Source organism: Heterodontus francisci, unplaced genomic scaffold (assembly GCF_036365525.1).
Source record: "Heterodontus francisci isolate sHetFra1 unplaced genomic scaffold, sHetFra1.hap1 HAP1_SCAFFOLD_323, whole genome shotgun sequence".
Taxonomy (NCBI): Eukaryota; Metazoa; Chordata; class Chondrichthyes; order Heterodontiformes; family Heterodontidae; genus Heterodontus; species Heterodontus francisci.
The window spans coordinates 2,103,015-2,125,921 of record NW_027141078.1 but is presented as its reverse complement, the minus strand read 5'-3'; the positions used below and the strand labels follow the sequence as shown (position 1 = coordinate 2,125,921).

General features: G+C 50.2%; 1 protein-coding gene across 2 annotated transcripts in view; it reads right to left on the bottom strand.

Annotated features, from left to right (window-relative positions):
- Positions 1–293: 293 nt before the first annotated feature.
- Positions 294–22,907, bottom strand: part of LOC137361965 (extracellular matrix protein A-like) — a 213,690-nt gene continuing 191,076 nt past the window's right edge. The window contains exons 41-45 of one of the 2 annotated variants that reach the window (XM_068026561.1): positions 20,245–20,400; positions 19,188–19,340; positions 16,603–16,797; positions 2,138–2,235; positions 294–1,292 (exon numbers count right to left, since the gene is read on the bottom strand). In XM_068026561.1, coding sequence (XP_067882662.1) covers positions 591–1,292; positions 2,138–2,235; positions 16,603–16,797; positions 19,188–19,340; positions 20,245–20,400 — 1,304 coding nt within the window. In that variant the 3' untranslated portion in view covers positions 294–590. The remainder of the gene's footprint in view (positions 1,293–2,137; positions 2,236–16,602; positions 16,798–19,187; positions 19,341–20,244; positions 20,401–22,907) is intronic. The other variant, XM_068026562.1, reaches the window with a different exon arrangement.

The window sequence follows — 22,907 nt, the reverse complement described above, 5'->3', positions numbered from 1 at the left end:
TTCAGAAGAAAGAAAAGCAAAGCTTTTAGCAGCAATCGCAAATTCCACTGGGGCAGCAAGCCAAGGTATGGACCACCAACCCACCCCCCCAGTCTCCATCATGTCCCCCCCCATGGCAAGCGCTCGCCCGTGCTCCGTCCCCGTGTCATGCACTCCCCCCCCCCCCCCCGTATCCCCTCATGTTACACATGTCAGTAACCTCCCCCTGTTGCTCACTCATCTACACCCCACCCCCCGTGTCACACGCATGTCCATCCCCCCCGTTGTGTTCCACACTTGACCTCCCCCCCACCTCGAGTTTACATGCTTGTCCGCCCTCTCTCCACCGCGTACCACACGCATCTGTCCCGCCGGTGCCGCGCACATGTCCCCTCTGCCAACCTTGTTACGCACTTGCCTACTCTGAACCCCCTCCCTGCCTTGCACTCCCCTCCACCGGTATTCCTGATTGGTTCCTATGCAGTGTTTCTAATGCCAAGAAGAATGATTGCTCAGAGTGAGCCTGGAGTCTGTCCCAGCAGGGCAGCAGTCTGGCACGTGTGTACGGACACACACAGCAGCTGCGATGCTCCCGCTTGCTTTGCTCCCTTTTACTGTTGTCTCTTAGGTTTAGCTTTCCAAGATTTACCGGCTCTGGTCCTCTTTCCCTTCCTTTTCCAATTAGCCTGATGTGCTTTTTTTCCCTTTGGTTTTCTAGTCTTCTTCCTTAACCCTTTCTCTTTGCTCTGTTTCAGATTTTTCCCTCTCCCCTGCTTAGCCTGGTCATAATCGGAGTTCTTTAACCTCTTGCCACCTTGCCTCTGGTCGCCATTGGACTTTTTTGGCGCCTTGCTACTTCGTCTCTTGTACTGACCGGACTTCTTTAACCTCTTGCCACCTTGCCTCTTGGTTGGCTTCTTTCTACGTGGACTTTGGTAACGACCGGACTTCTCTGGCCTCTTGCCACCTGGATCCTTGTCCTGCCACTTGGCAGTGTTGCTGTTCATGCTCCCTTGGCTGCTCTTGCCCCCTCGGCTGCAGCCTCGCAGCCCAGTGACCTCAACCTTGTCTTCCTCTCCGTCCTCCTCCCCCTCATCATTGTCTCCACCCTGCAGCAGCTCGTCACTGTCTCTGTCCTCTATCCCCTCGTCATCATCACTGTCCTCCAGTAGGTCGCCATCTTCTTCATCCCGCTCCCCCTCATCTCCGTCCTCCATTGTCTCGCCATCATCGCCATACTCTTCCCACTCGCCATCATCACTGTACTCTTCCCACTCGTAATCCTTTTCCTCACTGTGTCCATTTGAAGACTGCTGGAAGGAAGAGCAAGATATGTTAAATTTCACCCACCGGACCAGGGCTCCACCCACCCACCCTCGGTTTTATTTCCCCAGAGCTGCTGCTCAGTCACTCTGCCCCCCTCACCACCCTGATATCCAAGGGTCAGAGTTTAACCCCACACACTCTGTCACTGTCCTAGAAGACGGACACAGCCCATTTCTCAGTCACTTCCCTCTGACCCACTCGCCACACGTAATAAACCAGAGAGTGGAAAGCGGAGTTTGCCTTGCCACTCAAGCTCATGCCTTTCCCCCCCCACCCTCCACACTATCCCCAAATCCCTTTATGTCATTTGTATTTAGAAATCTGTCAATCTCTGCTTTAAACATACTCAATGACTGAGCTTCCACAGCCCTCTGGGGTAGAGAATTCCATAGATTCAAAACTCCCTGAATGAAGAAATTCCTCATGTCAGTCTTAAACGGCCTGCCCCTTATTCTGAAATTGTGTCCCCTGGTTCTAGACTCCCTGACCAGGGGAAAACATCAACCCTGTTTATCCCTTGAAGTATTTTGTAGGTTTCAATGACATCGCCTCTCATTCTTCGAAACTCGAGAGAATACAGGCCCAGTTTCCCCAATCTCACTCCATTGGCAGGCCTGGGACAGCATAACAGCAAGCTCAGGGAAAAGAGGTACTGGCTGATGTGGGCAAGAATGGAGCTGAGGGGTGAGCAGCAGCAGAGGAGAGGGATGGCATGGGGAGGAGCGGAGGTGAGAAGAGAGATCACTTGGGAGGCTTGCAATAACACCAGTAAGAACCCCGGATGTGGAAGGTGACAGACCCACCACAGGTGTGAGCTGTTCATGCATTCTACCTGAGCTGAAGGTTCTCCATTGTCGCTGCAGCTCCGCTGGCACAATCTCCGGCAGCACGTCAAATGTCGGTCACAGTCGCTGTCAGATCTACAGCTCTCTAGGAAAAAGGTGGTGTTCAGCAACAAAGTACAGACCAGGTGAAAGCACAAGATTTTCATTTCAGTCTTACATGAATGCAATGAAGGGGCATCCAGTTCATGTCCACTCTCCTCTATCACTGACTCTACACCCATTTAATCACCCACAGTCCATGTCCACTCTCCTCTATCACTGACTCTACACCCATTTAATCACCCACAGTCCATGTCCACTCTCCCTCTATCACTGACTCTACACCCATTTAATCACCCACAGTCCATGTCCATTCTCCCCCTATCACTGACTCTACACCCATTTAATCACCCACAGTCCATGTCCACTCTCCCCCTATCAGTGACTCTGCACCCATTTAATCACCCACAGTCCATGTCCACTCTCCCCCTATCACTGACTCTACACCCATTTAATCACCCACAGTCCATGTCCACTCTCCTCTATCAATGACTCTACACCCATTTAATCACCCACAGTCCATGTCCACTCTCCCCCTATCACTGACTCTACACCCATTTAATCACCCACAGTCCATGTCCACTCTCCCCCTATCACTGACTCTACACCCATTTAATCACCCACAGTCCATGTCCACTCTCCTCTATCACTGACTCTACACCCATTTAATCACCCACTGTCCATGTCCACTCTCCCCCTATCACTGACTCTACACCCATTTAATCACCCACAGTCCATGTCCACTCTCCTCTATCACTGACTCTACACCCATTTAATCACCCACTGTCCATGTCCACTCTCCTCTATCACTGACTCAACACCCATTTAATCACCCACTGTCCATGTCCACTCTCCTCTATCACTGACTCTACACCCATTTAATCACCCACGGTCCATGTCCACTCTCCTCTATCAATGACTCTACACCCATTTAATCACCCACAGTCCATGTCCACTCTCCCCCTATCACTGACTCTACACCCATTTAATCACCCACAGTCCATGTCCACTCTCCTCCTATCACTGACTCTACACCCATTTAATCACCCACAGTCCATGTCCACTCTCCCCCATCACTGACTCTACACCCATTTAATCACCCACAGCCCATGTCCACTCTCCCTCTATCACTGACTCTACACCCATTTAATCACCCACAGTCCATGTCCACTCTCCCCCTATCACTGACTCTACACCCATTTAATCACCCACAGTCCATGTCCACTCTCCCTCTATCACTGACTCTACACCCATTTAATCACCCACTGTCCATGTCCACTCTCCTCTATCACTGACTCAACACCCATTTAATCACCCACAGTCCATGTCCACTCTCCTCTATCACTGACTCTACACCCATTTAATCACCCACAGTCCATGTCCACTCTCCTCTATCAATGACTCTACACCCATTTAATCACCCACAGTCCATGTCCACTCTCCTCTATCACTGACTCTACACCCATTTAATCACCCACAGTCCATGTCCACTCTCCCCCATCACTGACTCTACACCCATTTAATCACCCACAGTCCATGTCCACCCTCCCCCCATCACTGACTCTACACCCATTTAATCACCCACAGTCCATGTCCACTCTCCCCCTATCACTGACTCTACACCCATTTAATCACCCACAGTCCATGTCCACTCTCCTCTCTCACTGACTCTACACCCATTTAATCACCCACACTCCATGTCCACTCTCCTCTATCACTGACTCTCCACCCATTTAATCACCCACACTCCATGTCCACTCTCCTCTATCACTGACTCTACACCCATTTAATCACCCACAGTCCATGTCCACTCTCCTCTATCACTGACTCAACACCCATTTAATCACCCACAGTCCATGTCCACTCTCCTCTATCACTGACTCTACACCCATTTAATCACCCACAGTCCATGTCCACTCTCCTCTATCAATGACTCTACACCCATTTAATCACCCACAGCCCATGTCCACTCTCCCTCTATCACTGACTCTACACCCATTTAATCACCCACAGTCCATGTCCACTCTCCCCCTATCACTGACTCTACACCCATTTAATCACCCACAGTCCATGTCCACTCTCCTCTATCAATGACTCTACACCCATTTAATCACCCACAGTCCATGTCCACTCTCCTCTATCAATGACTCTACACCCATTTAATCACCCACAGTCCATGTCCACTCTCCCCCTATCACTGACTCTACACCCATTTAATCACCCACAGTCCATGTCCACTCTCCTCTATCACTGACTCTACACCCATTTAATCACCCACAGTCCATGTCCACTCTCCTCTATCAATGACTCTACACCCATTTAATCACCCACAGCCCATGTCCACTCTCCCTCTATCACTGACTCTACACCCATTTAATCACCCACAGTCCATGTCCACTCTCCTCTATCACTGACTCTACACCCATTTAATCACCCACACTCCATGTCCACTCTCCCTCTATCACTGACTCTACACCCATTTAATCACCCACAGTCCATGTCCACCCTCCCCCCATCACTGACTCTACACCCATTTAATCACCCACAGTCCATGTCCACTCTCCCCCTATCACTGACTCTACACCCATTTAATCACCCACAGTCCATGTCCACTCTCCTCTCTCACTGACTCTACACCCATTTAATCACCCACACTCCATGTCCACTCTCCTCTATCACTGACTCTCCACCCATTTAATCACCCACACTCCATGTCCACTCTCCTCTATCACTGACTCTACACCCATTTAATCACCCACAGTCCATGTCCACTCTCCTCTATCACTGACTCTACACCCATTTAATCACCCACAGTCCATGTCCACTCTCCCTCTATCACTGACTCTACACCCATTTAATCACCCACAGTCCATGTCCACTCTCCCCTATCACTGACTCTACACCCATTTAATCACCCACAGTCCATGTCCACTCTCCCCCTATCACTGACTCTTCACCCATTTCATCACCCACAGCCCATGTCCACTCTCCCCTATCACTGACTCTACACCCATTTAATCACCCACAGTCCATGTCCACTCTCCCCCTATCACTGACTCTACACCCATTTCATCACCCACAGTCCATGTCCACTCTCCCCCTATCACTGACTCTACACCCATTTAATCACCCACAGCCCATGTCCACTCTCCCTCTATCACTGACTCGACATCCATTTTCTCACCCACAGTCCATGTCCACTCTCCTCTATCACTGACTCTACACCCATTTAATCACCCACAGTCCATGTCCACTCTCCTCTATCACTGACTCTACACCCATTTAATCACCCACAGTCCATGTCCACTCTCCTCTATCACTGACTCTACACCCATTTAATCACCCACAGTCCATGTCCACTCTCCTCTATCACTGACTCTACACCCATTTAATCACCCACAGTCCATGTCCACTCTCCCCTATCACTGACTCTACACCCATTTAATCACCCACAGTCCATGTCCACTCTCCCCCTATCACTGACTCTTCACCCATTTCATCACCCACAGCCCATGTCCACTCTCCCCTATCACTGACTCTACACCCATTTAATCACCCACAGTCCATGTCCACTCTCCCCCTATCACTGACTCTACACCCATTTCATCACCCACAGTCCATGTCCACTCTCCCCCTATCACTGACTCTACACCCATTTAATCACCCACAGCCCATGTCCACTCTCCCTCTATCACTGACTCGACATCCATTTTCTCACCCACAGTCCATGTCCACTCTCCTCTATCACTGACTCTACACCCATTTAATCACCCACAGTCCATGTCCACTCTCCTCTATCACTGACTCTACACCCATTTAATCACCCACACTCCATTTCCACTCTCCCTCTATCACTGACTCTACACCCATTTAATCACCCACAATCCATGTCCACTCTCCCTCTCTCACTGACTCTCCACCCATTTAATCACCCACAGTCCATGTCCACTCTCCCTCTATCACTGACTCTACACCCATTTAATCACCCACAGTCCATGTCCACTCTCCTCTATCACTGACTCTACACCCATTTAATCACCCACACTCCATGTCCACTCTCCTCTATCACTGACTCTCCACCCATTTAATCACCCACACTCCATGTCCACTCTCCTCTATCACTGACTCTCCACCCATTTAATCACCCACACTCCATGTCCACTCTCCCCCTATCACTGACTCTACATCCATTTAATCACCCACAGCCCATGTCCACTCTCCCTCTATCACTGACTCGACATCCATTTAATCACCCACAGTCCATGTCCACTCTCCTCTATCACTGACTCTTAACCCATTTAATCACCCACAGTCCATGTCCACTCTCCTCTATCACTGACTCTACACCCATTTAATCACCCACAGTCCATGTCCACTCTCCCTCTATCACTGACTCTACACCCATTTAATCACCCACAGTCCATGTCCACTCTCCTCTATCACTGACTCTACACCCATTTAATCACCCACAGTCCATGTCCACTCTCCTCTATCACTGACGCTCCACCCATTTAATCACCCACACTCCATGTCCACTCTCCTCTATCACTGACTCTACACCCATTTAATCACCCACAGTCCATGTCCACTCTCCCCCTATCACTGACTCTACGCCCATTTAATCACCCACAGTCCATGTCCACTCTCCCCCTATCACTGACTCTACACCCATTTAATCACCCACAGCCCATGTCCACTCTCCCTCTATCACTGACTCGACATCCATTTAATCACCCACAGTCCATGTCCACTCTCCTCTATCACTGACTCTTAACCCATTTAATCACCCACAGTCCATGTCCACTCTCCTCTATCACTGACTCTACACCCATTTAATCACCCACAGTCCATGTCCACTCTCCCTCTATCACTGACTCTACACCCATTTAATCACCCACAGTCCATGTCCACTCTCCTCTATCACTGACTCTACACCCATTTAATCACCCACAGTCCATGTCCACTCTCCTCTATCACTGACGCTCCACCCATTTAATCACCCACACTCCATGTCCACTCTCCTCTATCACTGACTCTACACCCATTTAATCACCCACAGTCCATGTCCACTCTCCTCTATCACTGACTCTACACCCATTTAATCACCCACACTCCATGTCCACTCTCCTCTATCACTGACTCTACACCCATTTAATCACCCACACTCCATGTCCACTCTCCTCTATCAATGACTCTACACCCATTTAATCACCCACAGTCCATGTCCACTCTCCTCTATCACTGACTCTACACCCATTTAATCACCCACAGTCCATGTCCACTCTCCCTCTATCACTGACTCTACACCCATTTAATCACCCACAGTCCATGTCCACTCTCCCCTATCACTGACTCTACACCCATTTAATCACCCACAGTCCATGTCCACCCTCCCCCTATCACTGACTCTACACCCATTTAATCACCCACAGTCCATGTCCACTCTCCCCCTATCACTGACTCTACACCCATTTAATCACCCACAGTCCATGTCCACTCTCCTCTCTCACTGACTCTGCACCCATTTAATCACCCACAGTCCATGTCCACTCTCCTCTATCAATGACTCTACACCCATTTAATCACCCACAGTCCATGTCCACTCTCCTCTCTCACTGACTCTGCACCCATTTAATCACCCACAGTCCATGTCCACTCTCCCCCTATCACTGACTCTACACCCATTTAATCACCCACAGTCCATGTCCACTCTCCTCTATCACTGAATCTACACCCATTTAATCACCCACAGTCCATGTCCACTCTCCCCCATCACTGACTCTACACCCATTTAATCACCCACAGCCCATGTCCACTCTCCCTCTATCACTGACTCGACATCCATTTAATCACCCACAGTCCATGTCCACTCTCCTCGATCACTGACTCTGCACCCATTTAATCACCCACAGCCCATGTCCATTCTCCTCTATCACTGACTCTACACCCATTTAATCACCCACACTCCATGTCCACTCTCCTCTATCACTGACTCTGCACCCATTTAATCACCCACAGTCCATGTCCACTCTCCTCTATCACTGACTCTACACCCATTTAATCACCCACACTCCATGTCCACTCTCCCTCTATCACTGACTCTACACCCATTTAATCACCCACAATCCATGTCCACTCTCCCTCTCTCACTGACTCTCCACCCATTTAATCACCCACACTCCATGTCCACTCTCCTCTATCACTGACTCTACACCCATTTAATCACCCACACTCCATGTCCACTCTCCTCTATCACTGACTCTACACCCATTTAATCACCCACAGTCCATGTCCACTCTCCCCCTATCACTGACTCTACATCCATTTAATCACCCACAGCCCATGTCCACTCTCCCTCTCTCACTGACTCGACATCCATTTAATCACCCACAGTCCATGTCCACTGTCCTCTATCACTGACTCTCCACCCATTTAATCACCCACACTCCATGTCCACTCTCCTCTATCACTGACTCTCCACCCATTTAAACACCCACAGTCCATGTCCACTCTCCCTCTATCACTGACTCTACACCCATTTAATCACCCACAATCCATGTCCACTCTCCCTCTCTCACTGACTCTCCACCCATTTAATCACCCACACTCCATGTCCACTCTCCTCTATCACTGACTCTACACCCATTTAATCACCCACACTCCATGTCCACTCTCCTCTATCACTGACTCTACACCCATTTAATCACCCACAGTCCATGTCCACTCTCCCCCTATCACTGACTCTACATCCATTTAATCACCCACAGCCCATGTCCACTCTCCCTCTCTCACTGACTCGACATCCATTTAATCACCCACAGTCCATGTCCACTGTCCTCTATCACTGACTCTACACCCATTTAATCACCCACAGCCCATGTCCACTCTCCTCTATCACTGACTCTACACCCATTTAATCACCCACACTCCATGTCCACTCTCCTCTATCACTGACTCTACACCCATTTAATCACCCACAGTCCATGTCCACTCTCCCCCTATCACTGACTCTACATCCATTTAATCACCCACAGCCCATGTCCACTCTCCCTCTCTCACTGACTCGACATCCATTTAATCACCCACAGTCCATGTCCACTGTCCTCTATCACTGACTCTCCACCCATTTAATCACCCACACTCCATGTCCACTCTCCTCTATCACTGACTCTACACCCATTTAATCACCCACAGTCCATGTCCACTCTCCCCCTATCACTGACTCTACATCCATTTAATCACCCACAGCCCATGTCCACTCTCCCTCTATCACTGACTCGACATCCATTTAATCACCCACAGTCCATGTCCACTGTCCTCTATCACTGACTCTTAACCCATTTAATCACCCACAGTCCATGTCCACTCTCCTCTATCACTGACTCTACACCCATTTAATCACCCACAGTCCATGTCCACTCTCCTCTATCACTGACTCTACACCCATTTAATCACCCACAGTCCATGTCCACTCTCCTCTATCACTGACTCTACACCCATTTAATCACCCACAGTCCATGTCCACTCTCCCCCATCACTGACTCTACACCCATTTAATCACCCACAGTCCATGTCCACTCTCCTCTATCACTGACTCTACACCCATTTAATCACCCACAGCCCATGTCCACTCTCTCCTATCACTGACTCTACCCCCATTTAATCACCCACAGTCCATGTCCACTCTCTCCTATCACTGACTCTACCCTCATTTAATCACCCACAGTCCATGTCCACTCTCCCCCTATCACTGACTCTACACCCATTTAATCACCCACAGTCCATGTCCACTCTCCTCTATCAATGACTCTACACCCATTTAATCACCCACAGTCCATGTCCACTCTCCCCTATCACTGACTCTACACCCATTTAATCACCCACAGTCCATGTCCACTGTCCTCTATCACTGACTCTCCACCCATTTAATCACCCACACTCCATGTCCACTCTCCTCTATCACTGACTCTACACCCATTTAATCACCCACAGTCCATGTCCACTCTCCCCCTATCACTGACTCTACATCCATTTAATCACCCACAGCCCATGTCCACTCTCCCTCTATCACTGACTCGACATCCATTTAATCACCCACAGTCCATGTCCACTGTCCTCTATCACTGACTCTTAACCCATTTAATCACCCACAGTCCATGTCCACTCTCCTCTATCACTGACTCTACACCCATTTAATCACCCACAGTCCATGTCCACTCTCCTCTATCACTGACTCTACACCCATTTAATCACCCACAGTCCATGTCCACTCTCCCCCTATCACTGACTCGACACCCATTTAATCACCCACAGTCCATGTCCACTCTCCTCTATCACTGACTCTACACCCATTTAATCACCCACACTCCATGTCCACTCTCCCTCTATCACTGACTCTACACCCATTTAATCACCCACAATCCATGTCCACTCTCCCTCTCTCACTGACTCTCCACCCATTTAATCACCCACACTCCATGTCCACTCTCCTCTATCACTGACTCTACACCCATTTAATCACCCACACTCCATGTCCACTCTCCTCTATCACTGACTCTACACCCATTTAATCACCCACAGTCCATGTCCACTCTCCCCCTATCACTGACTCTACATCCATTTAATCACCCACAGCCCATGTCCACTCTCCCTCTCTCACTGACTCGACATCCATTTAATCACCCACAGTCCATGTCCACTGTCCTCTATCACTGACTCTCCACCCATTTAATCACCCACACTCCATGTCCACTCTCCTCTATCACTGACTCTACACCCATTTAATCACCCACAGTCCATGTCCACTCTCCCCCTATCACTGACTCTACATCCATTTAATCACCCACAGCCCATGTCCACTCTCCCTCTATCACTGACTCGACATCCATTTAATCACCCACAGTCCATGTCCACTGTCCTCTATCACTGACTCTTAACCCATTTAATCACCCACAGTCCATGTCCACTCTCCTCTATCACTGACTCTACACCCATTTAATCACCCACAGTCCATGTCCACTCTCCTCTATCACTGACTCTACACCCATTTAATCACCCACAGTCCATGTCCACTCTCCTCTATCACTGACTCTACACCCATTTAATCACCCACAGTCCATGTCCACTCTCCCCCATCACTGACTCTACACCCATTTAATCACCCACTGTCCATGTCCACTCTCCTCTATCACTGACTCTACACCCATTTAATCACCCACAGTCCATGTCCACTCTCCCTCTATCACTGACTCTACACCCATTTAATCACCCACTGTCCATGTCCACTCTCCTCTATCACTGACTCTACACCCATTTAATCACCCACAGCCCATGTCCACTCTCCCTCTATCACTGACTCTACACCCATTTAATCACCCACAGTCCATGTCCACTCTCCCCCATCACTGACTCTACACCCATTTAATCACCCACAGTCCATGTCCACTCTCCTCTATCACTGACTCGACACCCATTTAATCACCCACAGTCCATGTCCACTCTCCCCCATCACTGACTCTACACCCATTTAATCACCCACAGTCCATGTCCACTCTCCCCCTATCACTGACTCTACACCCATTTAATCACCCACAGTCCATGTCCACTCTCCTCTATCACTGACTCTACACCCATTTAATCACCCACAGTCCATGTCCACTCTCCCCCTATCACTGACTCTACACCCATTTAATCACCCACAGTCCATGTCCACTCTCCCCCTATCACTGACTCTACACCCATTTAATCACCCACAGTCCATGTCCACTCTCCCCCTATCACTGACTCTACACCCATTTAATCACCCACAGTCCATGTCCAATCTCCCCCATCACTGACTCTACCCCCATTTAATCACCCACAGTCCATGTCCACTCTCCCTCTATCACTGACTCTACCCCCATTTAATCACCCACAGCCCATGTCCACTCTCTCCTAACACTGACTCTACACCCATTTAATCACCCACACCCCATGTCTACTCTTCGTCATCCTAGAAATATAGCAGTATACTAACAGTAGGAGGCCATTTAGTCCATTTCGAATCTTTTCCGGCATTCAATGAGATCATGGGTGATTTGCGAGCAAACTTGACATACCCGCCTTTTCCCCATTTTGTTAATAGCTTTGGTGATCAAAAACCTATCAATTTCTGTTCTAAACTTCACAATTCATCCAGTATGAGGGAGAGTGTTCTAAACCCCCACCACCCTTTCAAGGGGTCCAGGAGAAAATCCATTTGGTTCAATGTCAGAAACAACAGAGATACCCCCACAGTACTGGGGAATCCTGTAGCCCTGCAACTATTGGAAAAGATATCGAGGAACAAATTTGCAAGGAAATTACAGAGAGGTGGAAAAATTAGAGAGTAAACTGGGGGACTTTAATTATTCTAATATAGGCTGGGATAGTCATAAAGTAAAGGGCAGAGAGGGAAAAGAGTTGCTAAAGTGTGTTCAGGAGAATTTTCTATCTACATTAGTATGTTACCAGTCCAATAAGCAAGGAGGCATTCCTGGATCTGGTTCTGGGCAATAAGGTGGGACAAATGGATCAAGTGTTATTAGGGGAATATTTAGGGAACAGTGATCATAATATCATAAGGTTTATGTTAGTTATAGAAAAGGACAAAGAGCAATCCAGAGTAAAAATAATTGAATAGGCTGAGAATGGATCAGGCCCAGATAAATTGGAAACAAAGATTGGCAGGTCAAACTGTAATTGAACAGGAGGAGATAGTTTGGAAACAGTGTGATTCATTCCAATGAGAGGGAAAGGTAGGAGAACAAATACAGAGCTCCCTGGATAACAAAAGAGATGGACGGTAAGATGAAGCAAAAAAAAAGTGCATAGGATTGATGTCAGGTTGATAATACAGGTGAGAACCAGGCTGAATATAGAAAAGGTTGGAGGGAAGTGATAAAAGAAATAAGAGAAGTAAAGGGAGAGTATGAGAAGAGACTGGCAGCTAACATAACAAGGGAATACAAAAGTATTCTATTGACACAAAAATAGGAAAAGGGTGGTAAAAGGAGGTGTGGGGCTGATTAGGGATCAATCAAGAAAGGATAGGCAGAGGGCATGGCTGAGGTACTAAATGACTACTGTGAATCTGTATTTATTAAGGAAGAAAATGCTGCAGAAGTCGGAGTGATAGCGGAGGTAGCTGAGACTCTAGATGGGTTAAAAATTGATAAAGAGCAGGTATTAGATAGGCTGGCTGTACTTAAAAGTTGATAGGTCACCAGGACTGGATTAGATACGTCCCAGGATACTGAGGGAAGCAAGAGTGGAAATTGCAGAGGCACTGGCCATAATCTTCATGTCCTCCTAAGATACAGGGCTGGTACCAGAGAATTGCGAATGTTACACCCTTGTTCAATAAAGTATGGAAAAATAAACCCAGCGTCGACAGGCCAGTCAGATTAACTTCTGTGTGGGAAAGCTTTTCGAAACGATAATCCAGGACAAAATTAACAGTCACTTGTGCAAAAGCGGGTTAATTAAGGAAAGCAGCATGGATTTGTTAAAGGCATATTGTGTTTAACTAATTTAACGGAGCCAATCGATGAGGTAACAGAGAGGGTTGATGAGGGTAATGTGGTTGATGTGGTGTACAGGGACTTCCAAAAGGCATTTGATAAAGTGCCATATAACAGACTTGTCAGCAAAGTCAAAGTGCATGGAATAAAAGGGACAGTGGCAGCATGGATGTGATGTTAGCTGAGTGACAGGAAACAGAGAGTAGTGGTGAACGACTGTTTTCTTGGACTGTAGGAATGTATACAGTGGGGTTCCCGGTGGTACTTGGACCACCTGCTTTTCTCAATCTATATTAATGGCCTAGACTTGGGTGTGCAGGCACAATTTCAACATTTGTGGATAACATAAAACTTGGAAGTATTGTGAACTGTGAGGAGGTTAGTGATTAAACTTCAAAAGGTCATAGACAACTGGTGGTTTGGGCAGATATGTGGCAGATGAAACTTAATGCAGAGAAGTGTGAAATGACACGAGGAAAGGCAATGTTATAAAAGGGTAGAATTCTAAAGGGGGTGCAGGAGCAGAGAGAGATTGAGGGGTCTATGTGCACAAAGCATTGCAGGTGACAGGGCGGGTTATTCCAGGAATGAGGGACTTCAGTTACCTGGATAGATTGGAGAAGCTGAGGATGTTCTCTTTCGAGAAGGTTGAGAGGAGATTTGATGGAGGTGTTCAAAATTACAAGAGGACTGGACAGAGTAGATAGGGAGAAATTGTTTGCATTGTCGGAAGGATCGAGAACCAGAGGACACTGATTTAAGGTGATTGGACCGAGCACGACAACAATTCTGTGATTCTTTGTGTGTAAAAGTAACTCTTAATTTCACTCCTGAAAGGTCTGGCTCTAATTTCTAAACAACACCGCCTGGTTACAGACTCCCCAACTAGCGGAGCTAGAATCTTCCAATTTACCCTACCTGTTCCCCTTTGATTAAATCAGGCTTTAACCTTCTAAACCCAAGTGTGTGTAATCTCTCCTTGCAGCTTAACCCTTGAAATCCAGGTATCCTTCTAATAAATCTGCAATGCACTCTCTCCAAAGCCAATATATCCTTCCTATAGTGTGGTGACCAGAACTGTACACAGTACTCCAGCTGTGGCCTAACTAGCGGTTTATACAACTCCATCATAACCTCCCTGCTCTTATATTTTATGGCTCAGTTAATAAGGGCAAGTATCCCATATGCCTTCCTAACCACCTTATCTACCTGCTTCTGCCTTTAGTGATCTATGGACAAGTGCACCAAGGTGCCTCTGACCTTCTGTACTTTCTAGGGTCCTACCATCCATTGTATATTCCCTTGCCTTGTTAGTCCTCCCAAAATGCATCACCTCGCACTTCTCAGAATTAAATTCCATTTGCCACAGCTCCGCCCATCTTCCCAGCCCATCTATATCGTCCTGTAATCTAAGGCTTTCCTCCTCAACATAAACAGCACCACCAATTTTTGTGTCATATCTCTTTGCAATTTTATGCTTCCATCTACACTGCTGTCTTAGTCTCACTTTAGATATGCGGCTTTTTATTGCATCATTCATAAATATGGTGAATAAATGAGGCCCCAGGACAAATCCTTGCGGACACCAGTAGTCACAGCCTGCCCATTCGAGTGCCTGTCCAAACTCTTTGTTTCCTCCTGCTGCTTTTAGCCAATTTCTTAAACAGGTCAATAATTCACCTTCAATTCCATTAGCTTTAACTAAAAGCCTCTTGAAATGGATTTTATCGAATGCATTCTGGAACAGAATATAAACATCCATAGACATTCCCCTGCACACTACTTTAGTCACCTCTTCAAAAAATCCAATCAGGTTCACCAGGTATGACCTACCCTTTACAAATCCATGCGGCCTCTCCCTGATCAGCAGAACATTTACAAAGTGTTCAGCTAGCCAAGCTTTCATTATACACTCTCGTATCCTGACCAGAGATGTTACATTAACCACTGTATAAAAGCCATGTTTCTCTCTCTCACATTTCTTAAATAGCAGGATGATGTGCAATTTTCCAAACAAAAGGAGAGGTTCCCGAATGGAAAGAACTTTGGAAGATTATCTTTGGAAGGACATCTGCAATATTCTCACCTACTTCCCTTAAAACCTACTCTACCCAACCACTTAATCTCTTCCCACAGATCTCGGACATAATATCCATTCACAGACACTCCTCTCTCTCGCAAGCTCTCTCTCTTATCTCTCGCGGGCTCACTCTCCCCCCGCTCTCTTGCGGGCTCTCTCTCTCCCTCCTCTCTCGCGAGCTCTCTCTCTTATCTCTCGCGGGCTCACTCTCCCCCCGCTCTCTTGCGGGCTCTCTCTCTCCCTCCTCTCTCACGGGCTCTCACTCCCCTCTCTCTCGTGGGCTGTCTCTCCCCTCTCTCGCGGGCTCTCTCCCCCCTCTGTCACGGGTTCTCTCCCCCCTCTCTCGCAGCTCTCTCTCCCTCTCTCTCGTGGGCTGTCTCTCCCCTCTCTCGCAGCTCTCTCCCCTCTCTCTCGTGGGCTCTCTCTCCCCTCTCTCTCGTGGGCTGTCTCTCCCCTCTCTCGCGGGCTCTCTCCCCCCTCTGTCACGGGTTCTCTCCCCCCTCTCTCGCAGCTCTCTCTCCCTCTCTCTCGTGGGCTGTCTCTCCCCTCTCTCGCAGCTCTCTCCCCTCTCTCTCGTGGGCTCTCTCTCCCCTCTCTCTCGTGGGCTGTCTCTCCCCTCTCTCGCGGGCTCTCTCCCCCCTCTGTCACGGGTTCTCTCCCCCCTCTCTCGCAGCTCTCTCCCCTCTCTCTCGTGGGCTGTCTGTCCCCTCTCTTGCAGCTCTCTCCCCTCTCCTCGTGGGCTCTCTCTCCCCTCTCTCTCGTGGGCTGTCCCTCCCATCTCTTGCGGGCTCACCTCTTTTATGAGTCTTCCAAGTCTTGCTCTCACTTCGCTTGTTGAATACGTAGACACATCGCTTCCCACAGTCCCCGACTCGACAGCACTGCTTCCAGCCTGTGCAGTCCTCATCTGTCTGACACGTCTCTGCCTGCTCTTTGTCGCAGACGTGTTGTGTCGTTGACGGTTCCGGACATTCCTTGTCTCGCTTTTCTGTTTTGAAACAAAAAGGCCATGAGAGGCGAATTTCTAAAATCAACAACCAAACTATTGGGAAGCTGAGAGATCTGAGAGACACGGAGGGGGGAAGAGCCAATGGAGGGATTTGTAAACAGGGATGAGGATGTTCAGTTTGAGGAGATACCGGAACGACAGGCAATGTAGTTCAGTGAGCACCGGGTGATTTGGAAATGGGTGCGGGTTCGGATATGGAACAGATTTTTCAATGATCTCAATCACCATTCAGTCGCTCTCACCCCTGTTACACAGGAACACGAGGAGGCCCATTCAGCCCCTCTCACCCCTGTTACACAGGAACAGGAGGAGGCCCATTCAGCCCCTCTCACCCCTGTTACAAAGGAACAGGAGGAGGCCCATTCAGCCCCTCTCACCCCTGTTACACAGGAACTGGAGGAGGCCCATTCAGCCCCTCTCACCCCTGTTACACGGGAACAGGAGGAGGCCCATTCAGCCCCTCTCACCCCTGTTACACAGGAACAGGAGGAGGCCCATTCAGCCCCTCTCACCCCTGTTGCACAGGAACAGGAGGAGGCCCATTCAGCCCCTCTCACCCCTGTTACACAGGAACAGGAGGAGGCCCATTCAGCCCCTCTCACCCCTGTTACACGGGAACAGGAGGAGGCCCATTCAGTCCCTCTCACCCCTGTTACACAGGAACAGGAGGAGGCCCATTCAGCCCCTCTCACCGCTGTTACACAGGAACAGGAGGAGGCCCATTGATCCCCTCTCGTGCCTGTTACATGGGAAAAGGAGGAGGCCCATTCAGCCCCTCACGTGCCTGTTACACAGGAACAGGGGGAGGCCCATTCAGCCCCTCACGTGCCTGTTACGCAGGAATAGGAGGAGGCCCATTCAGCCCCTCTCACCCCTGTTGCACAGGAACAGGAGGAGGCCCATTCAGCCCCTCTCACCCCTGTTACACAGGAACAGGAGGAGGCCCATTCAGCCCCTCTCACCGCTGTTACACAGGAACAGGAGGAGGCCCATTGATCCCCTCTCGTGCCTGTTACATGGGAACAGGAGGAGGCCCATTCAGCCCCTCTCGTGCCTGTTACATAGGAACAGGGGGAGGCCCATTGATCCCCTCTCACCCCTGTTACACAGGAACAGGAGGAGGCCCATTCTGCCCCTCTCGTGCCTGTTACACAGGAACAGGGGGAGGCCCATTGATCCCCTCTCGTGCCTGTTACATGGGAACAGGAGGAGGCCCATTCAGCCCCTCTCGTGCCTGTTACACAGGAACAGGGGGAGGCCCATTGATCCCCTCTCACCCCTGTTACGCAGGAATAGGAGGAGGCCCATTCAGCCCCTCTCGTGCCTGTTCTGCCATTCAAATAGGTTATAGCTGATCTGTGCCTTAACTCCATTCACCTGTCTTGGTTCTATGATCATTAACACTCTTACCCAACAGAAATTTATCAATCCCAGTTGTGAAATTTTCCCCTGAGCTGCATTTTGGTTGAGAGTGTTCCAGATTTCCACTCCCTTGGACATCCCACTACAGGAAGTACTTCTCTCCCTCTACCCTATCAAATCTCTCAATTACCTTAAACCGCTCGATTAGATCACTCCTTAACTTTCTGGACTCGAGGGAATACAAGCCCAGTCTCTGCAACCTGTCTTTGCAATGTAACCCTTTTCACACTGGTATCATTCTGATGAATCGTACGTTGGCCTTCATTGCAAGAGGATTCGAGTACAGGAGCAAGGATGTCTTACTGCAGTTATACAGGGCTTTGGTGAGACCACATCTGGAGTACTGTGTGCAGTTTTGGTCTCCTTATCTGAGGAAGGATGTTATAGGCCTATATTCACTAGACTTTAGAAGAATGAGAGGGTTATCTCATAGAAACCTATAAAATTCTAACAGGACTAGACAGGCTAGATATAGAGAGGATGTTCCTGATGGCAGGGGACTCCAGGGGTCACAGTCTCAGGATACGGGGTATGCCATTTAGAACCAAGATGAGGAGAAATTTCTTCACTCAGAGGGTGGTGAATCTGTGGAAATCTCTTCAGCAGAAGGCAGTGGAGGCCAAGTTGTTAAATAAATTAAATAATGCCAAAGGGATCGAGGGATATGGGGAGAAAGCGGGAACAGGGTACTGAATTAGACGATCAGCCATGATCTTTTTTGAATGGTGGAGCAGGGCCCGAAGGGCCGAATGGCCTACTCCTACTCCTATTTTCTATATTTCTATGATTCTGTGCAGGGTGCTATCCAGACAGATATATCCTGGCTCAGGCATGGTGCCTAGAACTGAACACAGTAACTCCAGAAGCACGATGAGAAGGCCTTTGTATAAAATGTAACTACTCCACATAGATATTTCCTGATATCCAGGAAGGGCAGTCTTTCTTACTGTGTCTGTAAGATTGATGGACGCATCGTTTCCCGCAGCCAGCATCACAGCAAGTTAACCACATGTCACAATCGTCATCATCATCGCATTCCTTTCCATAGTTAATGTCACACATGGGTCCGAGACGGCTTGGAGCAGGGCAGGTGTCATTCTCTGGAAGGTAACCACAAGCAGATTGGCTTAAAGACCTGGTCAAAAATCATATTTCATTTCAATGAGGTGGATGTATTAGGTACAGAGTAAAGCTCCCTCTGCACTGTCCCCCATCAAACACTCCCCAGGACAGGTACAGTACGGGGGGTTAGATACAGAGTAAAGCTCCCTCTACACTGTCCCCCATCAAACACTCCCAGGACAGGTACAGTACGGGGGGTTAGATACAGAGTAAAGCTCCCTCTGCACTGTCCCCCATCAAACACTCCCCAGGACAGGTACAGTACGGGGGTTAGATACAGAGTAAAGCTCCCTCTACACTGTCCCCCATCAAACACTCCCCAGGACAGGTACAGTACGGGGGTTAGATACAGAGTAAAGCTCCCTCTACACTGTCCACATCAAACTCTCCCCAGGACAGGTACAGTACGGGGGGGGTTAGATACAGAGTAAAGCTCCCTTTGCACTGTCCCCCATCAAACACTCCCCAGGACAGGTACAGTACGGGTGGGGTTAGATACAGAGTAAAGCTCCCTTTGCACTGTCCCCATCAAACACTCCCCAGGACAGGTACAGTACGGGGGTTAGATACAGAGTAAAGCTCCCTCTGCACTGTCCCCCATCAAACACTCCCCAGGACAGGTGCAGCACAGGGGTTAGTTACAGAGTAAAGCTCCCTCTACACTGTCCCCCATCAAACACTCCCCAGGACAGGTACAGTACGGGGGTTAGATACAGAGTAAAGCTCCCTCTACACTGTCCCCCATCAAACACTCCCAGGACAGGTACAGTACGGGGGGTTAGATACAGAGTAAAGCTCCCTTTGCTGTCCTTAGGCAACCCACCCACAACTGTGTGCTTCCTCCCCCCCGCCCATCCCCCCACAAACTGTGCGACTCCTGACCTCCTTTGTGGAATTTGAAGACACATCTCTTTCCACAGCCGGCGTCACAGCACATCTGCCAATTGTCACAGTCCCCGTCTTCCTCGCACTCATCTCCCAGCTTCATGCTGCAAACCTTTTTCAGTGAGCTGGACGATGGGCACTGCTGCGTCTTTTCTTTATAGGAAGACACCAAGAGATCATTAAAGTACACAGCATCCTGGCCTTCAGAAACACAGGCATAAAGTACAAATGCAAGCCACTTATTGATTAACCACTTTAGAAATGACTGGTTGGACCTCAGTCGGAGGACTCTGTTCAACTCCGGACACCGCACATTAGGAACAATGTCAAGGCTTTCGAGACAGTGAGCAGGAGGTTTACCAGAATGGTTCCAGGGATGAGGGATTTCAGTTATTGTGGAGAGACTGGGAGAAGCTGGGATTGTTCTCCTTTAGTGCGGAGCAGGTTCAGAGGAAATTTAATCCAGGCATTGACAATCAGGAAGGGTTTTGAGAGAGTAAATAAAGAGAAACTGTTTCGGTAACTCGAGGGACACAGTGACCTGGAGAGTGGGGCCCTGTCAGACACAGTGTCCCGGAGAGTGAGGTCCCTGTCAGACACAGTGACCCGGAGAGTGGGGCCCTGTCAGACACAGTGACCCGGAGAGCGGGGCCCTGTCAGACACAGTGACCCGGAGAGTGGGGCCCTGTCAGACACAGTGACCCGGAGAGTGGGGTCCTGTCTGCCACAGTGTCCCGGAGAGTGAGGCCCTGTCAGACACAGTGACCCGGAGAGTGGGGCCCTGTCAGACACAGTGTCCCGGAGAGTGGGGTCCTGTCCGCCACAGTGTCCCGGAGAGTGAGGCCCTGTCAGACACAGTGACCCGGAGAGAGGGGCCCTGTCAGACACAGTGACCCGGAGAGCGGGGCCCTGTCAGACACAGTGACCCGGAGAGTGGGTCCCTGTCAGACACAGTGACCCGGAGAGTGGGGCCCTGTCAGACACAGTGACCCGGAGAGTGGGGCCCTCTCAGACACAGTGACCCGGAGAGTGGGGCCCTGTCAGACACAGTGTCCCGGAGAGTGGGGTCCTGTCAGACACAGTGACCCGGAGAGTGGGGCCCTGTCAGACACAGTGACCCGGAGAGCGGGGCCCTGTCAGACACAGTGACCCAGAGAGTGGGGCCCTGTCAGACACAGTGACCCAGAGAGTGGGGCCCTGTCAGACACAGTGACCTGGAGAGTGGGGCCCTGTCAGACACAGTGACCCGGAGAGCGGGGCCCTGTCAGACACAGTGACCCGGAGAGTGGGGCCCTGTCAGACACAGTGTCCCGGAGAGTGGGTCCCTGTCAGACACAGTGACCCGGAGAGTGGGGTCCCTGTCAGACACAGTAACCCGGAGAGTGGGGCCCTGTCAGACACAGTGACCCAGAGAGTGGGGTCCCTGTCAGACACAGTAACCCGGAGAGTGAGGCCCTGTCAGACACAGTGTCCCGGAGAGTGGGGTCCCTGTCAGACACAGTGACCCGGAGAGTGGGGTCCTTGTCAGACACAGTGTCCCGGAGAGTGGGGTCCCTGTCAGACACAGTGACCCAGAGAGTGGGGTCCCTGTCAGACACAGTGTCCGGGAGAGTGGGGTCCCTGTCAGACACAGTGACCCGGAGAGTGGGGTCCCTGTCAGACACAGTGACCCAGAGAGTGGGGTCCCTGTCAGACACAGTAACCCGGAGAGTGAGGCCCTGTCAGACACAGTGTCCCGGAAAATGGGGTCCCTGTCAGACACAGTGACCCGGAGAGTGGGGTCCCTGTCAGACACAGTGTCCCGGAAAATGGGGTCCCTGTCAGACACAGTGACCCGGAGAGTGGGGTCCCTGTCAGACACAGTGACCCGGAGAGTGGGGCCCTGTCAGACACAGTGACCCAGAGAGTGGGGCCCTGTCAGACACAGTAACCCGGAGAGTGAGGCCCTGTCAGACACAGTGTCCCAGAGAGTGGGGTCCCTGTCAGACACAGGGACCCGGAGAGTGGGGTCCCTGTCAGACACAGTGACCCGGAGAGTGGGGTCCCTGTCAGACACAGTGACCCGGAGAGTGGGGTCCCTGTCAGACACAGTGACCCGGAGAGTGGGGCCCCTGTCAGACACATTAACCCGGAGAGTGGGGTCCCTGTCATACACAGTAACCCGGAGAGTGGGGTCCCTGTCAGACACAGTAACCCGGAGAGTGAGGCCCTGTCAGACACAGTGTCCCAGAGAGTGGGGTCCCTGTCAGACACAGTGACCCGGAGAGTGGGGTCCCTGTCAGACACAGTGACCCGGAGAGTGGGGCCCCTGTCAGACACATTAACCCGGAGAGTGGGGTCCCTGTCATACACAGTAACCCGGAGAGTGGGGTCCCTGTCATACACAGTGTCCCAGAGAGTGGGGTCCCTGTCAGACACAGTGTCCTGGAGAGTGGGGCCCTGTCAGACACAGTGTCCCGGAGAGTGGGGCCCTATCAGACACAGTGACCCGGAGAGTGGGGCCCTGTCAGACACAGTGTCCCGGAGAGTGGGGCCCTATCAGACACAGTGACCCGGAGAGTGGGGCCCTGTCAGACACAGTGTCCCGGAGAGTGGGGCCCTATCAGACACAGTAACCCGGAGAGTGGGGTCCCTGTCAGACACAGTAACCCGGAGAGTGG